Genomic DNA, 22,613 nt, shown 5'->3' on the forward strand with positions numbered 1-22,613 from the left:
TATAAATATAATAAAAAAATGAAAATATAAAAAAAAAAAAAAAAAAAAAAAAAAATGAAAAAAATAATGAAAATAACCCCATGAAAAGAAAAACAATTGTACACGTGAGCAAGCTCAAATGCCACTAGAAATAATTCTTATTTGAATCATATAGTATAATCATGATCAAACATATTTAAATTTAAGTTTTTATATTAGAAAATAATTCAACCAAACTGTTTAATCTTAGTTCAAATTAGTAGATAGGATAGATTAAAGAAAAAGTGACCAAAGCATTTAAACTTGGTCAATTGCATTATATGCACCAGAACAGGGTTAGAAGTAACCTTGGGAAATAAAAAGAGAGTCAAATAGAGCAAATGCGCCCTTAGGATATATTAATCATGCTTTAGATAAACTGATCTTAGTTAAGTAATGAAATGATCATGTCATTTAAACATGATTAGCAATTTGTAATAAGCATTAAGCATTGGGTTTTATTATAAGGTTGGGAGACGACAAGATGTTTTGTCGACTTGTGATATCGCAAAGGCACCTTTCAACAGCCATGATTTTCCCCGCCCGGATCAACAGCGGGGAAACAACTTCGCACCCCCTCATCCCATTTCCCGTTAACGACAGGGGGGGGGGAGTCCGAAAAGTGGTATTTCTTTTCCCAAGCCCCACGCAACATGGCACTTCCTCGCGACTTCGCACCCCCTCGCTGGAAACAACGTACCACCACTCCCTCCCCCCTCCAAAATCTACCTATCTCTCCTCCGCTCCTGCCAACGGTCACCATGTCACCTTCCGTATTTACCTATCACTAATTACTCTGCGCCACTAATCATTCCTCCATTTGCTCACCACCTATTTTCGTTGCCATCTACCTGTTATACATTTATCTGTTGCAAATTTCTCGTCGCCCATTAATTCATCTAAATCTCGTTCTGTAACGGTTTTCACCGCAATGATAATTGAACAAGTCATATAAAAGTCGCCTCGTCTCATCCCGCACGACTCTCCTAGTTGCGTTGTTACTATTTTGATTGCAGGTACTGATTTTAGTTCTCGCAACCCTTACTATTGTCAGCACCTGCCAATCCCAGCAAATTCAGAGCCCACTACCATTGACATATATTCATCACTTATCCAGGTACATGTTCACATTGAACTTATGTTATCTTTTTCTTCTCAAACTCCTTAGACATGGCACCAAACAGAAAGGACCAATCCTCTAGCAGCAACTCAAACAACGAGGATAACCCTAAAATATTTACCACCCTAGACCTCAACCATATGACATTGGCAAATCAGTATTACAAGATTATTGATACCGAGTGTGAATTCAACCTGTTCGAATTACACCATTGGTTGAAGCAAAACTACCTAAACCAACAAGATGAAATTAACCTTTGGGAATCTCTATTACCCATGTTCAAGTTCCCATAGACACACTATTTCCCTGATCTTGTCATGTGGTGTTAAGCCAGATATAATCCACTACGAAAAACCATTGTGGTCCAAAATGGAGACATTTTGATCTCAATTGCGCCTGAAACCATAAACCAGATGTTCCTACTCCTGAAAATGACTCCCTCAGCCATTTTTCTGTAGTTGTCCTTATGGATTTGTATCATAAACTCACCTTTCCTCAGAGAGCCCAGATTTTCGGCATTTTCCTTCCAGAAGATTCTCAGCTTCCTAAGAAAAATCCCCCTTATCCAGCTTCTATGTTCCCAGAGAAAGCCAAATAGATCATTGCTTTAGTTTCTTGCCTTTTAGGGTATTAATCAGACTAGTGGGTAAATGAGCCTATTCTAGGTTTTCTATCTATATTCTCTAATGAACATAAGCCAACATTCATGTTTAATTTTAGTCAATTTCTGGCTAATAATATGCATGAACAAGTGATGAATATTACTACAGAAGGCATGTTTAAATATGCATATGTATTATTATTATTTTTATTTTTTTTGCAGCAAGAAGATATGTTTCCAATAACTTTACATAAACAAGATGATCAAGGCATCAATCAATTGGTGATACAGTGGACTTCATTAGTCAGGAAAAACTCAACAGAGTTTAAATTTGCAGACTTCATAGACAATTTTGTTCATACAGTTGCAAGGCTTTTTAGTAGTCAGAGTGAACCAAGGATCAGTTCAGAGATTAAAAAGGTTTTGCACCTAAGTGCGCAAACAAAAACTGGAGACTGGTATCTATACCAAAATTATATAGATATAAGGATATATGGATGTGAGTTGGCTCCCTACAAGCTACCTAAATATGTTCCAATGAGGATTTTCTCTATAGAATACATAAGGCAGATGATCAATATGAATGAAATCCATTTTGTCTCAGGTAAAAGAAAATCACAATTAAGATCAAGACCCAAGTGGGACCATTCATATGTAATACCAAAGCAGCGAGAAATGAGGCAGACTCAATCCTCAAGCAATTCAATTTTCAGCCCAGTTTCACCTGGTCATATGACCCATTCAGCATAATTACTAATTTAAGGGTGGAACTCAAAACAACACCTTATAATCATACCCCCAGACCGGAGATCGAGAAATTCATGAATCAAGACCAGTGGGAGGAAAATACACTACAAGAAGCAGAAGAACAAATTCTATCTACAGTCACCCTCCACACCCTAGTACCTCAAGATAAACAAGGAAAAGGGCAATGGGAAGAACCTTCATCTTCAATGTGTACAAAAATAAGTGCCCAAGAATTCATCATTGAACAGAAAATGCAGAAGACACATCTCAATGATGTCACCATTCAAAATGAGGAAAAACAAGAAACTATTGTTATGATTGGTTCACAGGTGCGCACAGGGTCAAAGGAGTTTTTCCCTGATACCCCATCCTCTTCAGCCTCATAGAATCCTTCCGAAAAATCACAGTCAACATAATTGGGTGAAAATGATGATCCCAACATCTTCAGTAAGTTTTTGGAAATTAAGCAGAAAAATGAAACACTGAAAGCCAACACCTATGTTCAATTTTGGAAGCAGACCTCTACCTCCCAGCATAAGTTGTTAGTGAGAAAGGAAGGATGCAAATGGCATTCTTACAGGCACAAGTACCATTTCCAAAAACCCCTTCAGACTATGAGAAGACTATCTTCTCATTTGATGCAAAGAAAATACATCCCATTAATCAAATGGGTATGCATAGACAGTCTGGAGAAATGATTTTCTCCATCATGACAAATACTGCTTTGACATTTTTAAAATTAAGGACATCTCTCACCAATGTCCAGTCACAATTAAAATTGGAGAAAATTATTTATTAACAAAGGGACACTAAAATCAAAACATTGGAAGATTTGGTGATCAAGTTGGGTTATGATCCCAATGATGTCAAAGTAATGGAGGAGATCCTCAAGAAAAAGAATGCAGAGGTAGCAATACTCAGGAAATAGTTGAAGTTACCTTCTACAGAGGGATCCACAAACAAAAAAGATAGAAGAAAGTGAGCAGCATAAAGAAGACATACTCAAATTGATCATTGAGCAAAATGTACAGATAAAGGAAATGGAGGAACATATGGAGAAGCTACTTAAGGAAAAAGAAGAGGTTGCACAATTGACTATAGCTCCAGTAACATCTATACCAATTATAGTTGTAGAGACAACAGGGGATTCGACATCAGTACCAAATGATTTGAATGAAATTATACAAGACCTGTCTCTTTAGAGACAAGAAATGATAAGCTCCGGCAAAAACTAAAGAATCTAGAAGCACAAAAGATAAAAAATGATACCCTCTTGGTGGAAGAGAAGCAAAAATCTCACCAGCTTGCCAATAAGATTGATCAACTCACACCTTGGCCCAAGCCAAGGAAAGTATTTGGCTAGATATAAATCATGCCATAACTGAAATTTGGCCATCCATTCAGATTATTTTTTAACAAGAAGAGTTAATTGACAAGTGCAAAACAGTGATTGAACGAGTCATAACAACATTGGGACAAAAACTAGTTGGGGCTACATCCATGATCAAAGTGTTGAATTCAAATACTAGATCAGAGTTAGAGCATATCCAGATTGCAGATAGGACAGAAACCATCATAGAAATCAAGAAAGTATTGCAGAAAAGGAATTTAATGACTTAGTGGGAGACTAAGTGTTAAGCTCTGAAAAATGTTGTCTAGAGGTTTCATACTAAATTTAATTTGCTGAATCAAAGAGGATTGCCAGGGTTAGTAGCTCACAATGACAGAGTAATCAACTTGGAAGATTATTGTAAGAAACTTTACACTATTGCAACAGATAAATCCAAGTTTGCAGGTATCAAAGGACATGTCACAGGTAAAGCTTTCATAGAAGCTTTGGAGTTTGATTTAACTATCAAACATGAAATCAAACACATTTTCATCAACAAGCCAACTTTTGAGAAATATACTAAAGTAGATGAAATTTATAGAAAGCTAATAAATTTTTCTATACCCAATGATGAAAGGTGGAATTAGTTGTGTGATACCATCGAGTAAATTTTTTTAATCTCCAACAAACAAACAACGAGACAACACATTTTGGGCCAAGTCATCAAACAATTTCCTTGAAGATAGTGCCAGCAACCTCAACAGTTTAAGCATTCCTACATTTTGTACTATTTTTGTAAATTATTTAAATATTTATAGAATCCAAATATTTTTGTATAAATAAGTAGCAATTCGATGTATTAAGGGTTGAACCCTTGGATGAGTTTTCTAAAGCATAATTGTATCAAACTGAAATTGCTTCATATTAATGAAAGGATTCTAGATTTGCTTCAAACAACTTGTCACTTTGTGAGTTTTTCTTATGTTTTCACTTCATTTTGTTGTTCTACATGTATTTAAGTTTTTATGAAGAAAATTGGGTAAGAGAAAACTGAATATCAATTTATCTTAAATCCCCTTTGAAGTTATAATCTATTTTAGAGATTGGTTTATTGGACTGTTTGTCTTTATAAGCTCTTCTGCATTTATAAATTGTCAATCATCTTCATAAGATTAAATATATTTTGTTGGGCTGTAAACATTGTTTGCTTGAATTCTTTCTTATGATTAACTAAAAATTCAGTTTGAATATTTAAGAAATCATAGTCTCTTACATCTCTGCCTTTCCACACTACTTTTAAATCAAATTATTGTTCATAGGTAATCAACCCTTTCTAAATATTTAGTATTAGTAAGGTTTAAGCACCTGCCTTAATATGCTCATAACATTGATCATTCAAAAAACTTTTAAAACAACAGAACATTTTAGATGCTTTGGTACAATTACTTAACCTAAAATTATCCCAGAGGACAACAGTTAGCAAGATTCATTATCCCAGAGGACAACAGTTAGCAAGATTACTCCCTAGGTGGTTAGGCTTCCATCTCATTTTTATTAAGAGTTGTTTGTGAACTGTGACAACAGCAGCCATTTTCAATGTAATATCAGGCCAAAAAAGGGCAAGGCAATTTTGACTTAGGCCGAATGGCGCCAGGCCCGGAGAGGCCGTAATGTGAAATTGTTTTTTGAACGTAGGTCTTGAGAGACCGTGATATGTAATTTCAGCTTTGTAATAGCATCCTTGTGTGTTTTTTTTTTTTTGTAAGCTGGGGTGGGACTCTCCGATTTACATGTCCATTATGTACCCCTCTACGGGGGAAGGGTAGCCCAAGATTTGAACCCAAGACTTCCGGTTCGGTGAGACTTCATTTCCACGGCCCTTGCTGGTTGAGCTACCCCATGTGGACATAGCATCCTTGTGTGTTTTATATACAAAATTTGTTTCATTTATTGTTGTCGTGTTATGTTATATTGCATCCAGAAAGAGAGACTCAAACGTAGGTCTTCTCGGAGGCAAGTTGTAGCGTTGCATCCTACTGCATAGAGGCAACATCATTTGTGTAAGGACGGGTGGGGTTTAGCACAGCAGACCGTATTGTCGGGCCGCAACATATAGCGAACGTAGAAAAGAGCTGGCCAGCCCAACCCCCGACTCAGGTGGGACCCACTCGGGTGGTCGGCCCGTCGCTGGTCGGAATCCACCGTGAAAGAATGAAGAGGCAACTGATCCGGGACCACAGCCATCTCAAGTTCAGTTATAGCAAGGTATTATTTCCCAGAATTTGACTCAATATGGAAATGTTATTGCAAAGTATGTCAGCTTTCATGCACAGATGGATGACATAAAACTATCAATCCATGAAGCACAGATTAAAGAAATGTTAGTTTCACTCCAGTTTCTGAGTAGAATCTGGAAAATTTTCAGATCACTCTATAGCTTCTGTTAACTTCAATTCAGTGACGGATTAGTAAAATCATGATTCCTTCCTCCTTTTGTCCGCTTAGTTTGTTCTTCATAACATTCTGAACCCAAAAGAGTTCTGTAAATTTTCTACCTTGTACCGTAATCAAATTTTCCTTTTTGTGATCATTATATCTTTAAGTTTAAGGTGGAATACATTTCCTAATTTTCGCTAACACGTCCTTTCCTTTCTGGACAAACACAACAATTTTTTCTATTAGTGACTCACTACTTGTTTGAATGCAATGTTGTTGGAGTGATAACATAAACGATCGGTGGATGTTATCCCAACTTGACTTCAAAAATAAAACCCTAATGCTGAGAGGAGGTACACATTAACGCATAAAATATTTCCAGTTTCTGTCAACTTGACTTTAAGAATAAAACCCTAATGCTGAGAGGTTGCACATTAATGCATAAAGATTTCCAGTTTCTGTCAACTTGACTTTAAGAATAAAACCCTAATGCTGAGAGGTAAAGATGATGTCCGTCTACTAGTTTTGTATTCTTTCCCTTTAGAGTTCAAAAGAAACAAGATCTAGGAGCTGCTGCTACGAATGCAGCCTTTATTTTTCCTTTCAGTCCAGTAGACCATCCAGCATTTTTTTAATGTCATTATTTTCTTTGATTTGCACAAAACGAATGATGATGTGCACCGAATAGAATTGTCCACATTTGTGGTCCTAAACATACCATTTAGTTTTTTCCTATTATCCTAAACAAACTTGATGCTCCTCGTATCATCCATCGATTCCAAATGGGAAATGCTAGTCTGTTTCAAATAAGATGCATGCATGTCTGTCTGTTGTGTCCGTTGTTCACGCAGAGAAATAATTACATTTATAAATTTAATTCTACGTTTATTTAAAAACTACAACCCTAAATGCAGGAGAAAAAACAAGCATGCTGTCTACTGAAGCTTACAAATCAAATCCCTGCGATGTCTTTTATTTTGCCTCAGTTGTATTTCCCTCCGAGAAACGTGATAATGAAATATTGTTGTTCACGGTGCAATCACGCAGTGAATTGCTTGACACGTTTTGCTTTCCTTTTCCTCAGTTTTCATGAAAGCTATAGCTCCTTAGTCAACTTAATTATGTGCAGCATTACCACCCTCACCCTAACACGGAATATAAAAATAATGCAAGCATCTAGTAACTTTAGTTATGCATTCCAGTACTCAGCAAGATCAACGAGTGTTGGAATATTAGAACAAATATAAACAAACAACAGATGTTCCCAGTGTCGTCAACAGCACTGAAACAAAATTCACTCCGTTGTTGCTAAGAATATTTTCCCCAGAGATTTTCTTGACAGTTGGCCCTGGTTTTCCTACGACCTGTCCATGTAGAAACACAAATGTAAGAAGCGATACTTTCAGAATATCCAGTCACTGTTAAGTTAAATGATAAAACAATTCCAGAATTAAGAGCACTATAAATCCGTATTCCAGAATTAAGCGCACTATAAATCCGTAACTTACCTTCTTCCGCACAGCACAAAACCCACTATACTGCACTGTGGCGCCCAACAGAGAGTCAATAACACTACCAAAAAGGCCTGCAAAAGCTCCAATTGGAAATGCTAGTAATTGCCTTGATGCTAACCGGCCATCACAACTTGCTGTGAACAACCCTGCCATTACAAAGGTTAGCCCAATCACAGCACCTCCAGCTGCAGCTGCAACAAGGCCTAAAATAGTCACTCCTCCATTTGTACCAGGCGGAGCATGCTGCAAATGGAATATTGGCAATGAATGGTCGCAAAAAATAGCAAATGACAGACGAAAGGAGAAAACAATCCCTAGCCTTAAAAGGGCAGAAAAGATACAGAAACGCTAAAAGATTATTTTTCCATACTGTGCCTCTTTGTGCCACTAACTCGGTTTCCAAAGTCCACGTATAGCCCTTTTTTATTATTATCAATAGACCAAAGTACATGAAATTTTTTATTCCAATCATATTTAGAGAAAATCTGGCAAGGATTTTTGTAAATCTAAGTTATAGTTGTTAAACTTCAAAATTTTAGATGTCTTAAACGTTTTTGATGATGCTGAATCCATTTCTACCATCAAAAACACGATTAAACACTGTCTCTACCAGATTTTTTGAAATTTTTTTGCCCAAATTCCCGCTACTTTTGTCTGTCCAAACAATTCCTTTCCTCTGCCTCGTTAGACGACTCCATATAAAAGCATATACCTATACCATAGTGATTTATATAACAATATTATGTATAATAGCTTATGGAGAATGCATTCATGTACTGTGTCTGTGTAGTACCTTTTGTTAGCCAGTAAGTTTCTTTCTTATTGCGAATTTATATAACAATTCTATCTATAATAGCATATCATTGCATTCATTTATGCCGTGTCTTTGTCTACTCCTTTTTGTTAGCTAGTACGTTCTTATATTTTTTCATATTGCTTTTTCATATTGCTGTTAGCATCTTTATCGGACATGCTTATGCATTTCCCTTTCGTTTTCAACTCTAATGTACTTTTCAAGTCTCATTAATGTACTATTAAACATTAAGAAAATTATCTTATTTTACTTTATGAAAATGTGATTTAACAATAAATTGAACTTGTATTAATATGGAGATCCAAATTCAATATCGGTTGAATTGTTGCAGATAAAACCAAATGTAAATCTTGGATCCCGAACTATCCCTGCTCCTCTGTTGCAAAATGATCACCTAGTTTGAATTTCTCAACTTCCTAGCCCTAGAAATCGAACTCTAGATCAATTCGTTCTCTTCGTGTGTGTTTCTAAATGAACCCCAAGCCTCCCCCTTATACTTTTCTCGTTGAGACTTCAATGGCCAAGATTAAGTCTCTAATCAACAACTAAGATTAAAACTTCACTTATCCGCTTTCTAGAACATTCTCACCCATATCTTGATTAATACTCATTAATACTTTAATTTTCCTAAGTTTAGACTTAGGAACCCCATTAAAGATATTAATTATTTTAATAAAGTACAATCCGGGTGGAATTTCACCAAATGATTTCTGGGTTCTTTAGAACTCATGTGCCTTAGCCTCTCCACGAATTTTCATGGCTAGAGCACATCCGATGCTACCAAAAACTAACATGAGAGACAGCTAGAACGGAGTGAGCGGGGATCAGAGTGACAACCCCCGCCATGAGCATTTGTCGTGGTGCCTGTACAATCCGAGCGACAACATTTTTGGCGTCGTTGCCAGGGAACAATTTATTGGACCTTGGTGTTTACGAAAATTTCTCAATTCTTGAGATCTTCCATCTTTCGCCATTTATTAACCCGTCAACACCACAACATTTTTTGCCGCTTATCTTTCATCATTTTTCATCTTTTCATCACCTTATCTTTTGTTCTCTCACTAATCTTCTCATCTTGTTCATTCACACCATTAGCACCTGGACATTTAGGTTGGTTTCCTGTTTGGGTGGCGACTCCACTTTTTCATCCATTCACAAGAACATACTCTAGAAGGAATCCTGGTAGCTTGGTTAACCCCACTCCCGATCTTGAAAAGGTTCTAAGAGCCCAGTTAAACAAATTACATTCTAGAGATCGTTTAAATTTTCTCGGACAAGAAGCTCTCCTTGATCTCCATTTGCTTTTCATCAACCATCCTATAAATCAAGACATCATGGGTGACTTCTACGAGCCTTGCAACTTCACCAACATTCAGGGATATCCACATGATTTGCCGAATGAATCCACTATGAGCAAGCTGCCGCTTTTCCAAGGAAACAATGCTATTAATGTTGAAGGTCACATAAAGAAGTTCAACAGTTTCATCGACAAATTTTCTCATGTTATTGATTATAATCACGAAGATGTTTGAATGAAGTTATTTGTGCTTTCTCTAGAAGATGATGCTCTCGATTGGTTCCAAGATAAAGCTGACAATGCCTTCGACTCTTTGAGATCCCTTCTTGATGCATTTAGAGACAAGTATGGAGATAAGAGGGAAGGGAAATATTTGGTTAAGGAATTCAACACTATCAAGAAAAAAGAAAATGAAACAGTTGAAAAATTTAACCAAAGATTTAATAAGTTATTAAAGGATATGACTCAAGATTACAAGCCTCCTAACAAGACAATTCTTGAACAATATCTTGAGGCCTATCTTGCAAAGACACAATATGAGATAAGAAGTGCTCATCCCAACACTTTAGTTATTGCCCAAAGCATGATTGAGGAGTTGGAAAAAGATAAGAAGGCCTCATGAAAGTCAGAAATCCCTGGTTTTGAAAGAGTCCAAATTAAGTCTATAAGGGAAAGGAAGTCGAAGAAGAAGAATCTGCTAAGGAATTAACCTGATTAGTGAAATAAATGAACATTGAGCATACCAAACAGATGAGTGGCATGCAGAGTAGAATGATTCAGATGCTAAACATATAGCCTCGATGTGATAATTATCCATGGCCAAGAAGGAATCCTCCTGTTGAGCAAAGGCCTCCTGGTCCTCAAATTAATATGTTTGGAAAGGAGTTTCATTTTCCTTTAGAAGATTGGATGAAAGTTATTGAAAATAGTCATGATGTTGAAACTCTTAACGTGGGCAATATGGGAGAATCAATCTCTGATTTTCTTAAAGCTAATTCTGGTTTCAAATTAGGAGAATGGATCAGCCAAATAAAAGTATGTGTGCCTGTCACTCAGATAAACTTATCTATCAAGATGAACTTACTGTTTTCTCTAAGGATGGTAAAGCTCATATAAATCATCTAAAGTAGGTTTTTGACAAATGTCGTGAATTTGATATATCATTAAACCCGGCCAAGTTTGTTTATGGGATGACTGAAGGGAAATTATTGGGTCATATCATCTCCAAGGATGGCATCAAGATTGATCCTGAAAAAGTTGAGGTTATTCAGCAAATTCCATTGCCTCAATCTTAAATCCTTGCTGAAATTGTTAAACCCATACAATGCCTTTTAAAGAAAGATGCAAAGTTTATTTGGAAAGAGGAGGGTAAGATGGGATTTCAAAATATCAAGGATGCTATAGCCAAAGCTCCTGTTTTGGTCAGTCCTATGAAAATTCCACAACCAGAATCCTATTGCAGCGACTGGAAATTATTCTCCTAATTGTTATTTTAAATTAACAATTTATTTATTGTTTCCTACAACAAACACTGAATAACTCACATTGCAACCTACACAAATAAAATTGCGAAAGAATAAACGTTGGAAGAAATTCTAGCACACACATAAAATAACACGGTTATTTTTGGACAAAAGTCCCTGGAAAAAAACCAACTTGGGAAAACCGGTGCAGCAGCTGAGGGTTTTAATATTAAGTAGCAGTGAAATAATCTGAGTACAACTGGATGCCGAAACTAGCAATCCTACAGAGAAATACTAGCAAAACTCTGGAGAGGAATTTTCCTCACCCCACGGCAATTTCCCGGCGCCACTTGCCTTTAGAATTTCAGCATTCTGAGGCACCGCGTCATCCTTTGCGCTACTTTGTGTCGCTGGCTGGACCACTTGCCTTCTGTTGGATTCTGATGAAGTCGTTATGCCTTTTGCTGACCAGAAAGACGCTTCTCCGGCACTCTAGGACTCCTTCCCAGCCTCTGGAACTGAAAACGTCAATCTTCCTCAGCAAATCGACTTTGCCTCTAGAGGCTACTACGCAGCTCTGTGTCAGCCTCACTGTGGCTCACTTGCCTCTCTGCAAATGCACTCACCGGATCTGGAATCCTTCCTCCGGCTTCACTGTCTCTGCCCCTCTCTCACTGCTTCGATCTCACTGGCTCTCTCTCTAACAACTGACTGTTGCTACTCTGGAAATCGATTTCTTTAGAAATTGAACTGCTCAAGTGTCTTCTCCAAGTGCCCATCAACTTCTTCTTATAATCTTTTGTTGGGACTCCAATGGCTAAGATTAAATCTTAATCGATGGCTAGGATTAACTTGAAGTCAATCTGTGTGAGTTTCTAGATCATTCACGCCTTGACTTAATTAATTTTGATTAATTAACCATATTCCCTAAGTTTAGACTTAAGAAATATTTAAAAATTGGCTAATAATCTAATTAAGTCGTTTCTAGGCGGAATTTCTAGAAACGATTTTTGGGTTTTGGGGATCTTCTGTATTCTAGCCTCTCCACAAAATTTCAAGGCTAGAACACATTCGATGCTACAAAAACTAACAAGTCCAGATTATTCAAAGGACTTTATGGTCTTTTCATTTGCTTCCAAAGACACTATAGCAAGTGTTCTGTTACAAAAGAACAAAGATGGCCATGAGCAGCCAATTGCCTTCATGAGCAAATCATTGCAAAATTCAGAATTGAAGTACAACATTATGGAAAAACAAGCTTATGCATTGGTCAAGTCCCTTAAGCATTTCAGAACATATGTGGGCTATTCAAAGATCATTGCATTTGTTCCGCACTCAGCTATTAAAGATATATTGACTCAAATTGATTGCTTAGGAACTCGTGCCAGATGGGTGACTAAGATTCAAGAATATGATCTTGAGATTAGACCAACCAAGCTTGTCAAGGGTCAAGGATTAGCCCAAATGTTGACAGAAAGTAATGAGAAAGCCTTAGAGATGGTTTGCCAAAATGAGGTTGTTGAGCCTTCTATCTCCCCCGAGCTTCAGAAATTGGAAAGGATCAAATGGTATAAGGACATCATTTATTATTTGACAAACCTAACTTGTCTTGATCACTTGGTAGCCCATAAAAGGAGGGCTCTCAGATTAAAGGCATCCAAGTATTGTATCTTAAAAGATGGCCTTGGATGGAGAAATCTGGATGGGATAATACTCAGATGCATTGATGAGGATGAAGCTAAGAAGCTTATCACTGAGTTCCATGTAGGATTTTGTGGAGGGCATTTTGCAACAAAAACCACAACCCACAAGATTTTGCATGCGAGATATTATTGGCCTGCCATTTTTTCAAATGTGGATAAATTTGTTAGAAAATGTTAAGAATGCCAACTTTTCATAGGAAAACAGAGACTAGTAATGGTTATTCATGGATTCTGACTATTACAAATTACTTCACGAAGTGGGTTGAGGCCATTTCGACAAAGCATGCTACTAAAAAGGTTGTCATGGATTTTATTGAGAATCACATCATTACTCGATTTGGTGTTCCAGCCAAGATCACAACTAACAATGCCAAAGCCTTCAGCTCTTCCGAATTTTCTTCTTTCTGCTTCAAGTATGGTATTATTCTATCTCATTCTTCAAATTATTATCCCCAAGGAAATGGTTTGACCGAATCAAGCAATAAAAATTTAATCACCATCATTAAGAAAATTGTGGGGGATAATAAATGATCTTGGGACAGTAAGATCAAGTATGCATTATGGGCAGACATGATCACAAAGAAGAGGGCTACCAGAAAAAGTCCTTTTGAGCTTGTTTATGGTTTGGAAGTAACCTTGCCTATTCACCTCAAGCTCCCTGCTTATCAGCTTCTTCAACATTTTACAGAGGACAAAGATGTAGTACAGAAAAGAATAGATCAGATAATGGAACTTGATGAGGCCTGAAGAGATCATTTTGATAACATATGTCAGAGCCAATCCAGAACAAAAGAACGATTCGATAAGTCTGCACGGAACAGGTCTTTACAGATCGGTGATGTGGTATTATTATGGGATCGCAGGAATGAGAAGCCCGACAACAGCGCCAAAAAATGTTGTCCCCCGGATTGTACCGGCACCGCAACAACCGCTCAGAGTGATAGCCCCTGCCTTGAGCGGTTGTTGCGGTGCCTGTACAATCTGAGCGACAACACGTGGCATAGTCAAGTATGGGTTCACATATACCCGAGGGGATGACATTAGACTATGTGGGTTCACACATGCAGATTGGGTAGGTAGTATAGTAGACAAGAAAAGTACCTCTGGGTATTGCTTCACATTGGATCAGGGATGGTTTTTGGATGCAACAAGAAGCAGAAGTCGATAGCTCTGAGCTTTGCAAAAGCAGAGTACATGGTAGAAAGCACAGCTACATGCGAAGCTATATGGCTTCGGAAGCTGCTAGTAAGCTTGTTCAGGCAGAGAATGGAGGCGACCAAAGTCTACTGTGACAATCAGAGTTGCATTAAGCTCTCTGAGAATCCAGTGTTTCATGACAGGTCGAAACACATAGATATTCAGTGTCATTTCATTAGAGATTGTGTACAGCGTGGGGCAGTCTAGCTACAAAATGTTCCCACAGAAGAGCAGGTTGCAGACATACTCACAAAAGCTCAAGGGATTGCTAAGTTCGTCTATTGTAGAGAACAGATGGTTATGGTGGAGACCCATTCCAGAAGTAGGGACATATTTTCAGTTTCAGATGTTGCAGTTGTAGCAACAACAGATGAGAGGGAGATGCAGTGTTGGCAACATTATGGCAGTGTCAGCAGCAACACAGACGCAACATCAAAGTTGCGCAGTAGTTGGTGGGCAGCAACAGCTAGACATCAGTGGTGTGACAAGAGAGGTGTTAAAATTGGCAACTAGGGCCAAACTCCACATGGGTCATCTTATTTATGACAGCTGATATTTTTCTTGGATTCCTCTCTCCGAGAGGTATAGGATTGATCTAAAGATCATCCGATTCCGACATGTACAAATGAAGATATGGATTTATTTATTTATGGACAAATTGTCAAGGTCGGCCAGCGAGCAAAATAGGCATTCAAACCCCCAACTCATCCTCAACATTGCATATAAAAGGAGACCTCAAGTCATTTTATCATCATCTCATCTCATCATCTCTCTCTCCTCTTGTGATTGGGTACACAAATCTAGGCAATGGTCTCTCACACGTGCGAAGGAAGAAGGACGAATTCTGTTGACTCTGTTGACCAGCGTTGACCAAGCTACACGATTGTTGTTTGACTGTGTTGACCTCTTTTGACTGCGGTATGGGTAAATTATCTCTGTCTTAGCAGGCCGTAGATCTGGGCACTAAAATCGAGGCAATCTGACCTCTCATTTGACCAACGTTGACTGCCCTAGGGCTGGCCGCAGTTTGACTTTCGTTGACCAGCTTTTGACTAGACTTTTTTGGATTGTTTTGGGCTGATTGGGCTTGTTGTTGGAGGCTGAAGTTGACTGGGTTTGACCGAGCTGTTTGGAGGAAGAATTATGCCATGTTTGAATAGCGTTGACTTTTCTGGTTAGGGCTTGTTGCTGCTGTCATAAATTATCAGATTTGTAATTTGTACTATCTCTCTCTCTGTTGAACTATTGAAAAATATAAGAAGAACTGATCAAGGGTTTCCCCACATTGGGGTTTGTCCCTGGCTGGTGCCACATCTTGCGTCCTCTTGTCTTGGCTTGTCTTCTACTGTTTATGTTTATGTTTTATCTGCATTTTACTATCATGTTGATCTGATTGCTAATCTGAATATTAATATTGGGCTAAGAAAGAAATTGAAGTAAAATTGCTCTAAAGCATAGAACATAACATTGTTGCCTAAAATTAACATGGTATAGCTGAGGTGAAGACAAAGCCCAAGCAAGAGTGAGAGAGCAATCGCCAAAGACAGTTGGACAAGGACAAAAGGCTCAATGGGTTCCGCATCCCACTTCCTGGCTGAAGACAAGCTCCATGAAAACTTTGACTATCATGGATGGAAGATGTCTCTTGATTTGACCTTGGAAGAACAAGAAGTTTTGGATTATGTGAAGGGTAAAATCCCTGAGCCTCCTTCAAATGCACCAGCCACTACGAAGACCAAATACAATAGGGTTGAAGTCAAAGCAAAGAAGATTATCAAAGATTCCATTGACAAGCATCTGGGGGCCTACATCTTAGATTTGAACACCTCCAAAGAGATCTACAACAGGTTGGTCAACGTGTTCAAGGTTAGTGATGCTAATCAAATTTTATTTCTCAAAAATAAGTTGAAGGATATTAAGAAGGGCAACGACGAGGATATTCAATCCTACCTCTTAAGGATCACTAAGATCAAGAATGATCTACTTTCGATTGGAGAGGTCATTCCTCACAGGGAACTTACTATCACTACCCTTGGAGGACTCCCACCCAAGTGGTATATATTTAGAACCATTATTCTCAATAATGATTGAATTCCAGGGTTTGAAGAATTGATGTCGAAATGCATTCAAGAAGAAACAAGAATGGTGGAGCAAGAAATGCCTTCTAATAGAAGCAACCCCACTTCATTCTCCGCTCATGCCAAAAGGAGAAATAATTCACGGTCCAAAGGTCATTTCAATGGAAAGCCTAGATCTAAGGGATGAAAGAAGGGCAGGTGCTTTGCTTGTAATAAGTTTGGCCACTATGCAAGGGAGTGTCCAAATAGAAGGGACACATTGCATAATGATGATCACAATCATTCCAGTGGCAACTCCAACAACAACAATCAAAGGAATGGCAGGTTCAATTGCAAAGGAAAAAGGAATGTGAGACATCAAGGAAATGGTCGACCCTCCAAGAAAGCAAGGAACTCTAGGTATGAAGAATCAAATGTTGTTAACAATAAGCAAAAAGAGTACCATCTTATATCGGCCCTCTCCACTACCTCTCCTCCGGACACTTTGGGGAATTGGCTAATTGATAGTGGTGTCTCAAGGCACTTTACTGTATACAAGGAAGTCCTCTCTAATCTGATAGAAAAGAAGACAAACTTGGAGATCATCCTTGGAAACGATGCCAACTATCCCGTGAAGGGAGTAGGGAATGTTACCCTTGAATTGAATCAAGGTACACTATTCATTTACAAGAAGTTCTATATGTACCTGATCTCAAAAATAACGTGGTGTCCATTTTGGTAATGGAAGACAAAGGATACAAGATGGCATTCATCGATGGAAAGGTATGTGTTTGGAAAAGAAATTTTAAAGATGCTTTTACTCTTGGGTTTAGGGTTGACACTTTGTATCAAGTTGGAAGAAGTCCATTGGGAGCCATGTCTTGCGACACATCTCTACAATCTGAACTATGTCACCGAAGGTTTGCCCATCTTCATTATAATGCCCTATCCGATGTGAGACAGATGGTGACAGGAATGCCCCAGTTCAAAGTAGAGCATGAAGGTGTATGTCCGGGATGTGCCGAAGGAAAACTTACAAGGGGACCATTCCCCTCAAGTAATAGCAAGACCACAGATATATTGCAATTGATCCACTCCGACATATCTGGTATAATGCTTGTAAACTCTTTGGGAGTGTTGACCACTGGAGTGTCACCTGATGATTACATGAAGACTCCATGCCCAAGAATGATCCAGAGGACACTTGTGCCATCAGATATCGTCACTCAACAGAGTTTTTTTAACTCTACTTCTATCTTCTCATCATCTTTCTTGTGTCCAGATTCCACACCTTACAGGGAATTGTAATAAGTGATATTAGTAATGATGAGTTTTGAGTGTGTAACAGGCCTAGGATGTTGGGACTCAATCAGCAAACGAGTACACCTTGGAGTGTTTTTTTTATCTGGTTAATTATCCCTTCTTTTTTAGAGGCGGATAATTTTCTGGATTTTTTCACTCACTTTTTACCCCAAAGCCGGGGTGACGGTTTGAAGGTTGAGCTCCTAACACATCTTAGTTTCTAGAGTCGATGTATATTACCATACTAGATCACACAAAAAAATTCGTGGAATTTGGTTAGGTCTAGGTAGTATTTTTTAATTTTTTAGATTTCCCGCAAGTCAAAAATTGCAAATAAAATTGTATTTAAATTGTAATAAGTGTAATTTAGAGAAGTTGTATGGAGTATGAGTAATAAAAATTACACCTCACACCTTCAAAATTCTACTATGACACACTTTGAGGGATTAATAATGTGTTTTGGACTCTCAAAACCCACTTTTCTTAAGTTTAGTAGGAAATCTGGCAATTAATTAAGCCAGAAATTAAATAAATGGAGAAAAATAAATATCCACACATGCTAAATGTTGTGGAAATGAGGTGGAAAATTATGTGGGAGTTAAAGTGAAGTCCCAAGTTGATGTGGACTCCTAAAATCAAGGAAAGGACATGTGCTTAAATAAAATCGAATTTCTGGCATTAAATGAAAAAGCTGCTTGGAAATTCGAATTTGTGAAGTTAATGCACATTTGGGAGGATGTGAGAGAATATTTGGTGGAGATTTTTGTGGGAAATTGTCCCCACATGGGTTACCACCCATATACACTTGTCATTCCACCATAAAATTCGAATTTGGCACATAAGAAAAGAAGAAAATGATGTCCACTTGTCAGAATTCGATTTTTACACTTGGCTTTGGAGCTCCATTCAACAAATTCGAATTTCTCTTTGGGATTGTCACCTCATGCCACTTGTTTAATCACTTCTACATTAGGATTTTCTCCCAACTCTCTATATAATAGAGTCATGGGCTCTCACATTGTATCATATTGTTACTAGTTATTGTGCTTGCAGAAGCGCTACTGCCTTGTACAGTTTCAGAAATATCAATAAAGACTTTGGGGTTTCATTCATGAGGTGTTCCTCCTTTTCGAGTGTGATGAATTGTTGAACATTGGTATAATTCATTTTACTCATGCTTTGATTTAATTTGCTTCCATATGCTCTTGTAGATTTGTTAATGTAGAACTATCTTGCGTTGACATTTGATTTAGAAGTATGCTCTAGGTATAGAATGCTCTAGTTGGTTTTAAATAAATCTCTAGAGTTTCTTATCATTGTTTATTGCTAAATCTATATGGAACTAATTCTTGATTGAAGTTTCGTAGAGGAAACATCTTGTTGGGATTACAAAATCAAGCATGAGGGGAAGTCTTTGGAGAAACCAATCCACTCTTGATACATTCTTAAAGGAGCTCCCATTTGTTCTTTGAACCTTCATAGTCTTATTTTATAAAGTGGTTTTGCAGGGATTTCGGCACATAACTTGTACACAAGCCGAGAACTTCTAAACTTAAATCTCTTTAAGAAAAAAACATTGTACTTCATTTCTTTCATTTGCTATCTAAGAGCTTAAAGATGGCTTAAGCAAAGACGAGAGTTTACTCTTACTCTTTAGCTTAGCCTTTTGTAAATTATAATTGTACATATACATTTTATCTTGATGATTTTTCCATTAATACTTAACTTATTTTGCAACCATTGTTTGGATTGTTTGCTAACTCTTGTGTGGCAGATTTTGAAGAGCAACTTCCCGCAACATCTAAAAAGTGTTTGCACAACCTTTGGCAAGTGTTGGGGGTTCGATTTCCAAGGATATCATGAGCCCTTTGGACACTTATTTTGGCCATGTCGAGTTCACTAGAGGGCTGCCCATTTTTCTCTTTAAGCCGTGGGCATTTGGAAGAAACTCACACCTTGTTTCCCTTGCATAAGTTTTGTGAGATCTTGTCACTATCTCAAGAAATGAGGTCTACTGTCCAAATTTCAAGCAATTATTGTGAGGACACTCCTTGAAGTATAGTTGAGAACTTTGAAAGGTGCTCTTCTCATTGTAATATTAATAAAAGATCTAACTTGTTTGTGGGAGCTTGGTATTTCTCCCATGGTATCCTATCTCCCCATTTAGAGGGAGGCTTCTCTTGGGTGGATTTATATTTGCATGGTTTAAGCTTTCATACTTCATTCACTTACATGCATGCTTTAATTGGGGATTAACACAATCTCACTATCACATTTCATTAAGTGAAAGTTTGTTACAATTTCATTTGAGCTTTGCATTTTCTTTCTCATTGTTGCTTGGAGCTACAAGCTTACACTTTACTTTGGGCAATTTATCCTTTACATGCAAGCATTTTATATTCTTAACAAACTTTGATTCGTTTCCATTTCCCTTGGTAAATTGTTTCATGAGCACTTGAATACATGCTTCAATTTTATGCTACATTGATATCTTGAATATTTGAGCAATTTATTGTCATTGTCTATTTGAAACAAATTTTACTTTCAAGCAAATTACTTGTATCATTTTAATTCATTGATGAAACACATGCAACACTTGTAAGCTAATTTTATTCCTCCAATTGAAGTTATAATTGCAACTTATGTTGAACACTATTTCATTTTCAAGCATTGCAAATCAATCTCTTTGAAGCATTTGCATGTATCATTATTTTAATTTGGGGAATTAACACAATTTGCATTTCATCTAGGCATTTTTAGTGTAGGAAGACCCCGAACCTTATTAAAATTTTACCTCCAACATAAGTTGGTTGAAGTAGACATCTTAGAGATCCTCTACTCCTCTATTGACTCCTCACTATGAGATCCATATCATTGGACGAGGATGAGGTCTGAGGATTGAAGAGTTAAATTGTAATCTTGGTGTAGAGCTAATTAATAAAATTAACCAAGAGCACTTTCCATTACATTTACTTACTTTGTCTTTTGATGGTTTGAATTTTCATATGCAAAGTCTATTCCAAAAGCAAATATTGTAATCATTTCAAACAAATGTTTTCTTTTCATGTTTCAAGTCTAATTGCATATTGATGTCTTGGTTTAGCACTTCCTTTCTTTTACATTTCCAAATTAATTACTAATTTTTGAGTTTTGGCAAGATATGTTTCACATGTTTTGATTTATAAAGTTGATTATCTCAAAAGCATTTCGTATCTTACATATCTTGTACTAACAATTCTTATTTACATTTCAGGGTTACTTTGTTTCTTTTGAGAGCATTGCATTTTACTTTGACTATATCTTTAAATTGTTGAGCAAATCCCTTATAAAGCACTGGTTTTATGGTTTTTAATCATATTAATGATTGGCATTGTTATTTCAAGTTGCTCACTTCATATTTGCCCATAAATCCTTAAAAGTAATCCATTTTCATTATAACATTCTCCTAGAAACTCACATCTTTTAACTTAATTTTTCATTAGGGACCACCCTCCTTAGCTAACCTAGGAGATAGCTCAAACGGAGAGAGACGGGATTAGTGTGACAACCCCTTCTCTGAGTTCCCTACCACCAACCACACCTTGTGGGGTTGAAGGCTTTTCTCACTGACTTGTAGGTAGGTGTAGGCGGCAGGGTCAACAGGGAGGATACTTATATTATCTCACCTTTACGGATGATTATTCTCGCAAGACCTGGGTCTACTTCTTTAAAAAGAAGGATGAAAAGTGTTTACCTTGTTCCGTCACTTCAAAGCCATGATCGAAAACCAATCCAAGAATAAAATCAAGATATTGAGGACTAATAATGGCACTGAGTACGAATCCAATGAATTTTGTGATAATTGCAAAGAAGTTGGCATTAAGAGGGAGACCACAACACCATACACTCCCGAGCAAAATGGTGTGGCTGAAAAAGAAGAATCGTATTATTGTAGAAGTTGTTCGTGCCATGCTTCATGATCAAGGCCTTTCGAAGTTCCTATGGGTTGAAGCTACAAATATCGTCGTGTATGTTCAAAACCGATGCCCTCATCAAGCATTGGACTCCAAGACTTCCAAAGAAATGTTTACTGTTAAGAAAGCCAATGTCTCTCATTTTAGAATTTTTGGAAGTCTCGTATATTTTCATGTGCCGAAAGAGAAAAGAAGCAAATTGGGTGCATTGGCGAAGAAAGGAATCTTTGTGGGTTACACTGAAAATTCTAAGGGCTATAGAATTTATGTGGTTGGTCAAAGGGAAGTTGAGACAAATCATGATGTCACCTTTGATGAAGATATGGCCCTCAGCAAGATCAACAACCTTCCTATCCCAAGGAAGGACAAAGAAGTTGACACCGGAAAACAGGGTGCAAAAGAAGATGAAACGATGCCGAATGTTGATGAACCTATGGATCCTATTGATCCTCCTCCCCAAGAGCCCTCCTCCTCCAAGAGGAGACCCTCATGGCTTAGGGAGACTCTCGAAGATGCCAAGAGACATATTGCACCAAGGGGGACTTTTCGTGAGAGCAAGAAGCCGAACAAGTATCAAGGATACTTGACCGTCATGAGCACTATCATTCAAAATGAGCCTTCATCATTCAAAGAAGTCGTGAAGCAACAAGTATGGAAGGATGCTATGAATGAAGAATACGAGTCAATTATGAAGAATGATGTCTGGGATGTGGTTCCTAGACCCCAGGACAAATCGGTTGTCACCTCTAAGTGGCTCTACAAAATCAAGCATGGAGCTGATGGAAGTGCAGAAAAGTTCAAGGCTCGCTTTGTTGCTCAAGGCTCCCCTCAAAAGGAAGGTGTAGATTACGATGAGATATTTGCACCTGTTGCTCGATACACCACCATCTGTTCGATCATAGCCCTCGCTGCCTCGCAAGGATGGAACCTACATTAGAAGGATGTCAAAACCTCTTTCTTGCATAGTTCGATCAAAGACGAAATCTATGTGGAACAACCCGAGGGGTTTGAGGTTCATGATTGAGAATCTCATGTATGCAGGTTGAAGAAAGCACTCTATG

General features: G+C 37.7%; 1 protein-coding gene and 1 long non-coding RNA gene across 2 annotated transcripts in view; one reads left to right on the plus strand and one right to left on the minus strand.

Moving 5' to 3' along the window:
• Positions 1 to 5,405: 5,405 nt before the first annotated feature.
• LOC149163217 (uncharacterized) lies at positions 5,406 to 19,955 on the plus strand. The gene is made up of 3 exons (XR_016261978.1): positions 5,406 to 5,507; positions 5,798 to 6,081; positions 19,374 to 19,955. It is a non-coding gene; the product is annotated as an uncharacterized LOC149163217 (long non-coding RNA).
• The window catches only part of LOC149163218 (integral membrane protein (Protein of unknown function DUF92, transmembrane)), a 96,745-nt gene continuing 81,231 nt past the window's right edge, over positions 7,100 to 22,613 (minus strand). The window contains exons 4-5 of the mRNA XM_089437577.1: positions 7,761 to 8,009; positions 7,100 to 7,616 (exon numbers count right to left, since the gene is read on the minus strand). Coding sequence (XP_089293703.1) covers positions 7,485 to 7,616; positions 7,761 to 8,009 — 381 coding nt within the window. The 3' untranslated portion in view covers positions 7,100 to 7,484. The remainder of the gene's footprint in view (positions 7,617 to 7,760; positions 8,010 to 22,613) is intronic.

This window comes from Pinus tabuliformis, chromosome 5_2, assembly GCF_031772625.1.
Source record: "Pinus tabuliformis cultivar Carrire ecotype Pingquan chromosome 5_2, CPIR1, whole genome shotgun sequence".
NCBI classification, from domain to species: Eukaryota; Viridiplantae; Streptophyta; class Pinopsida; order Pinales; family Pinaceae; genus Pinus; species Pinus tabuliformis.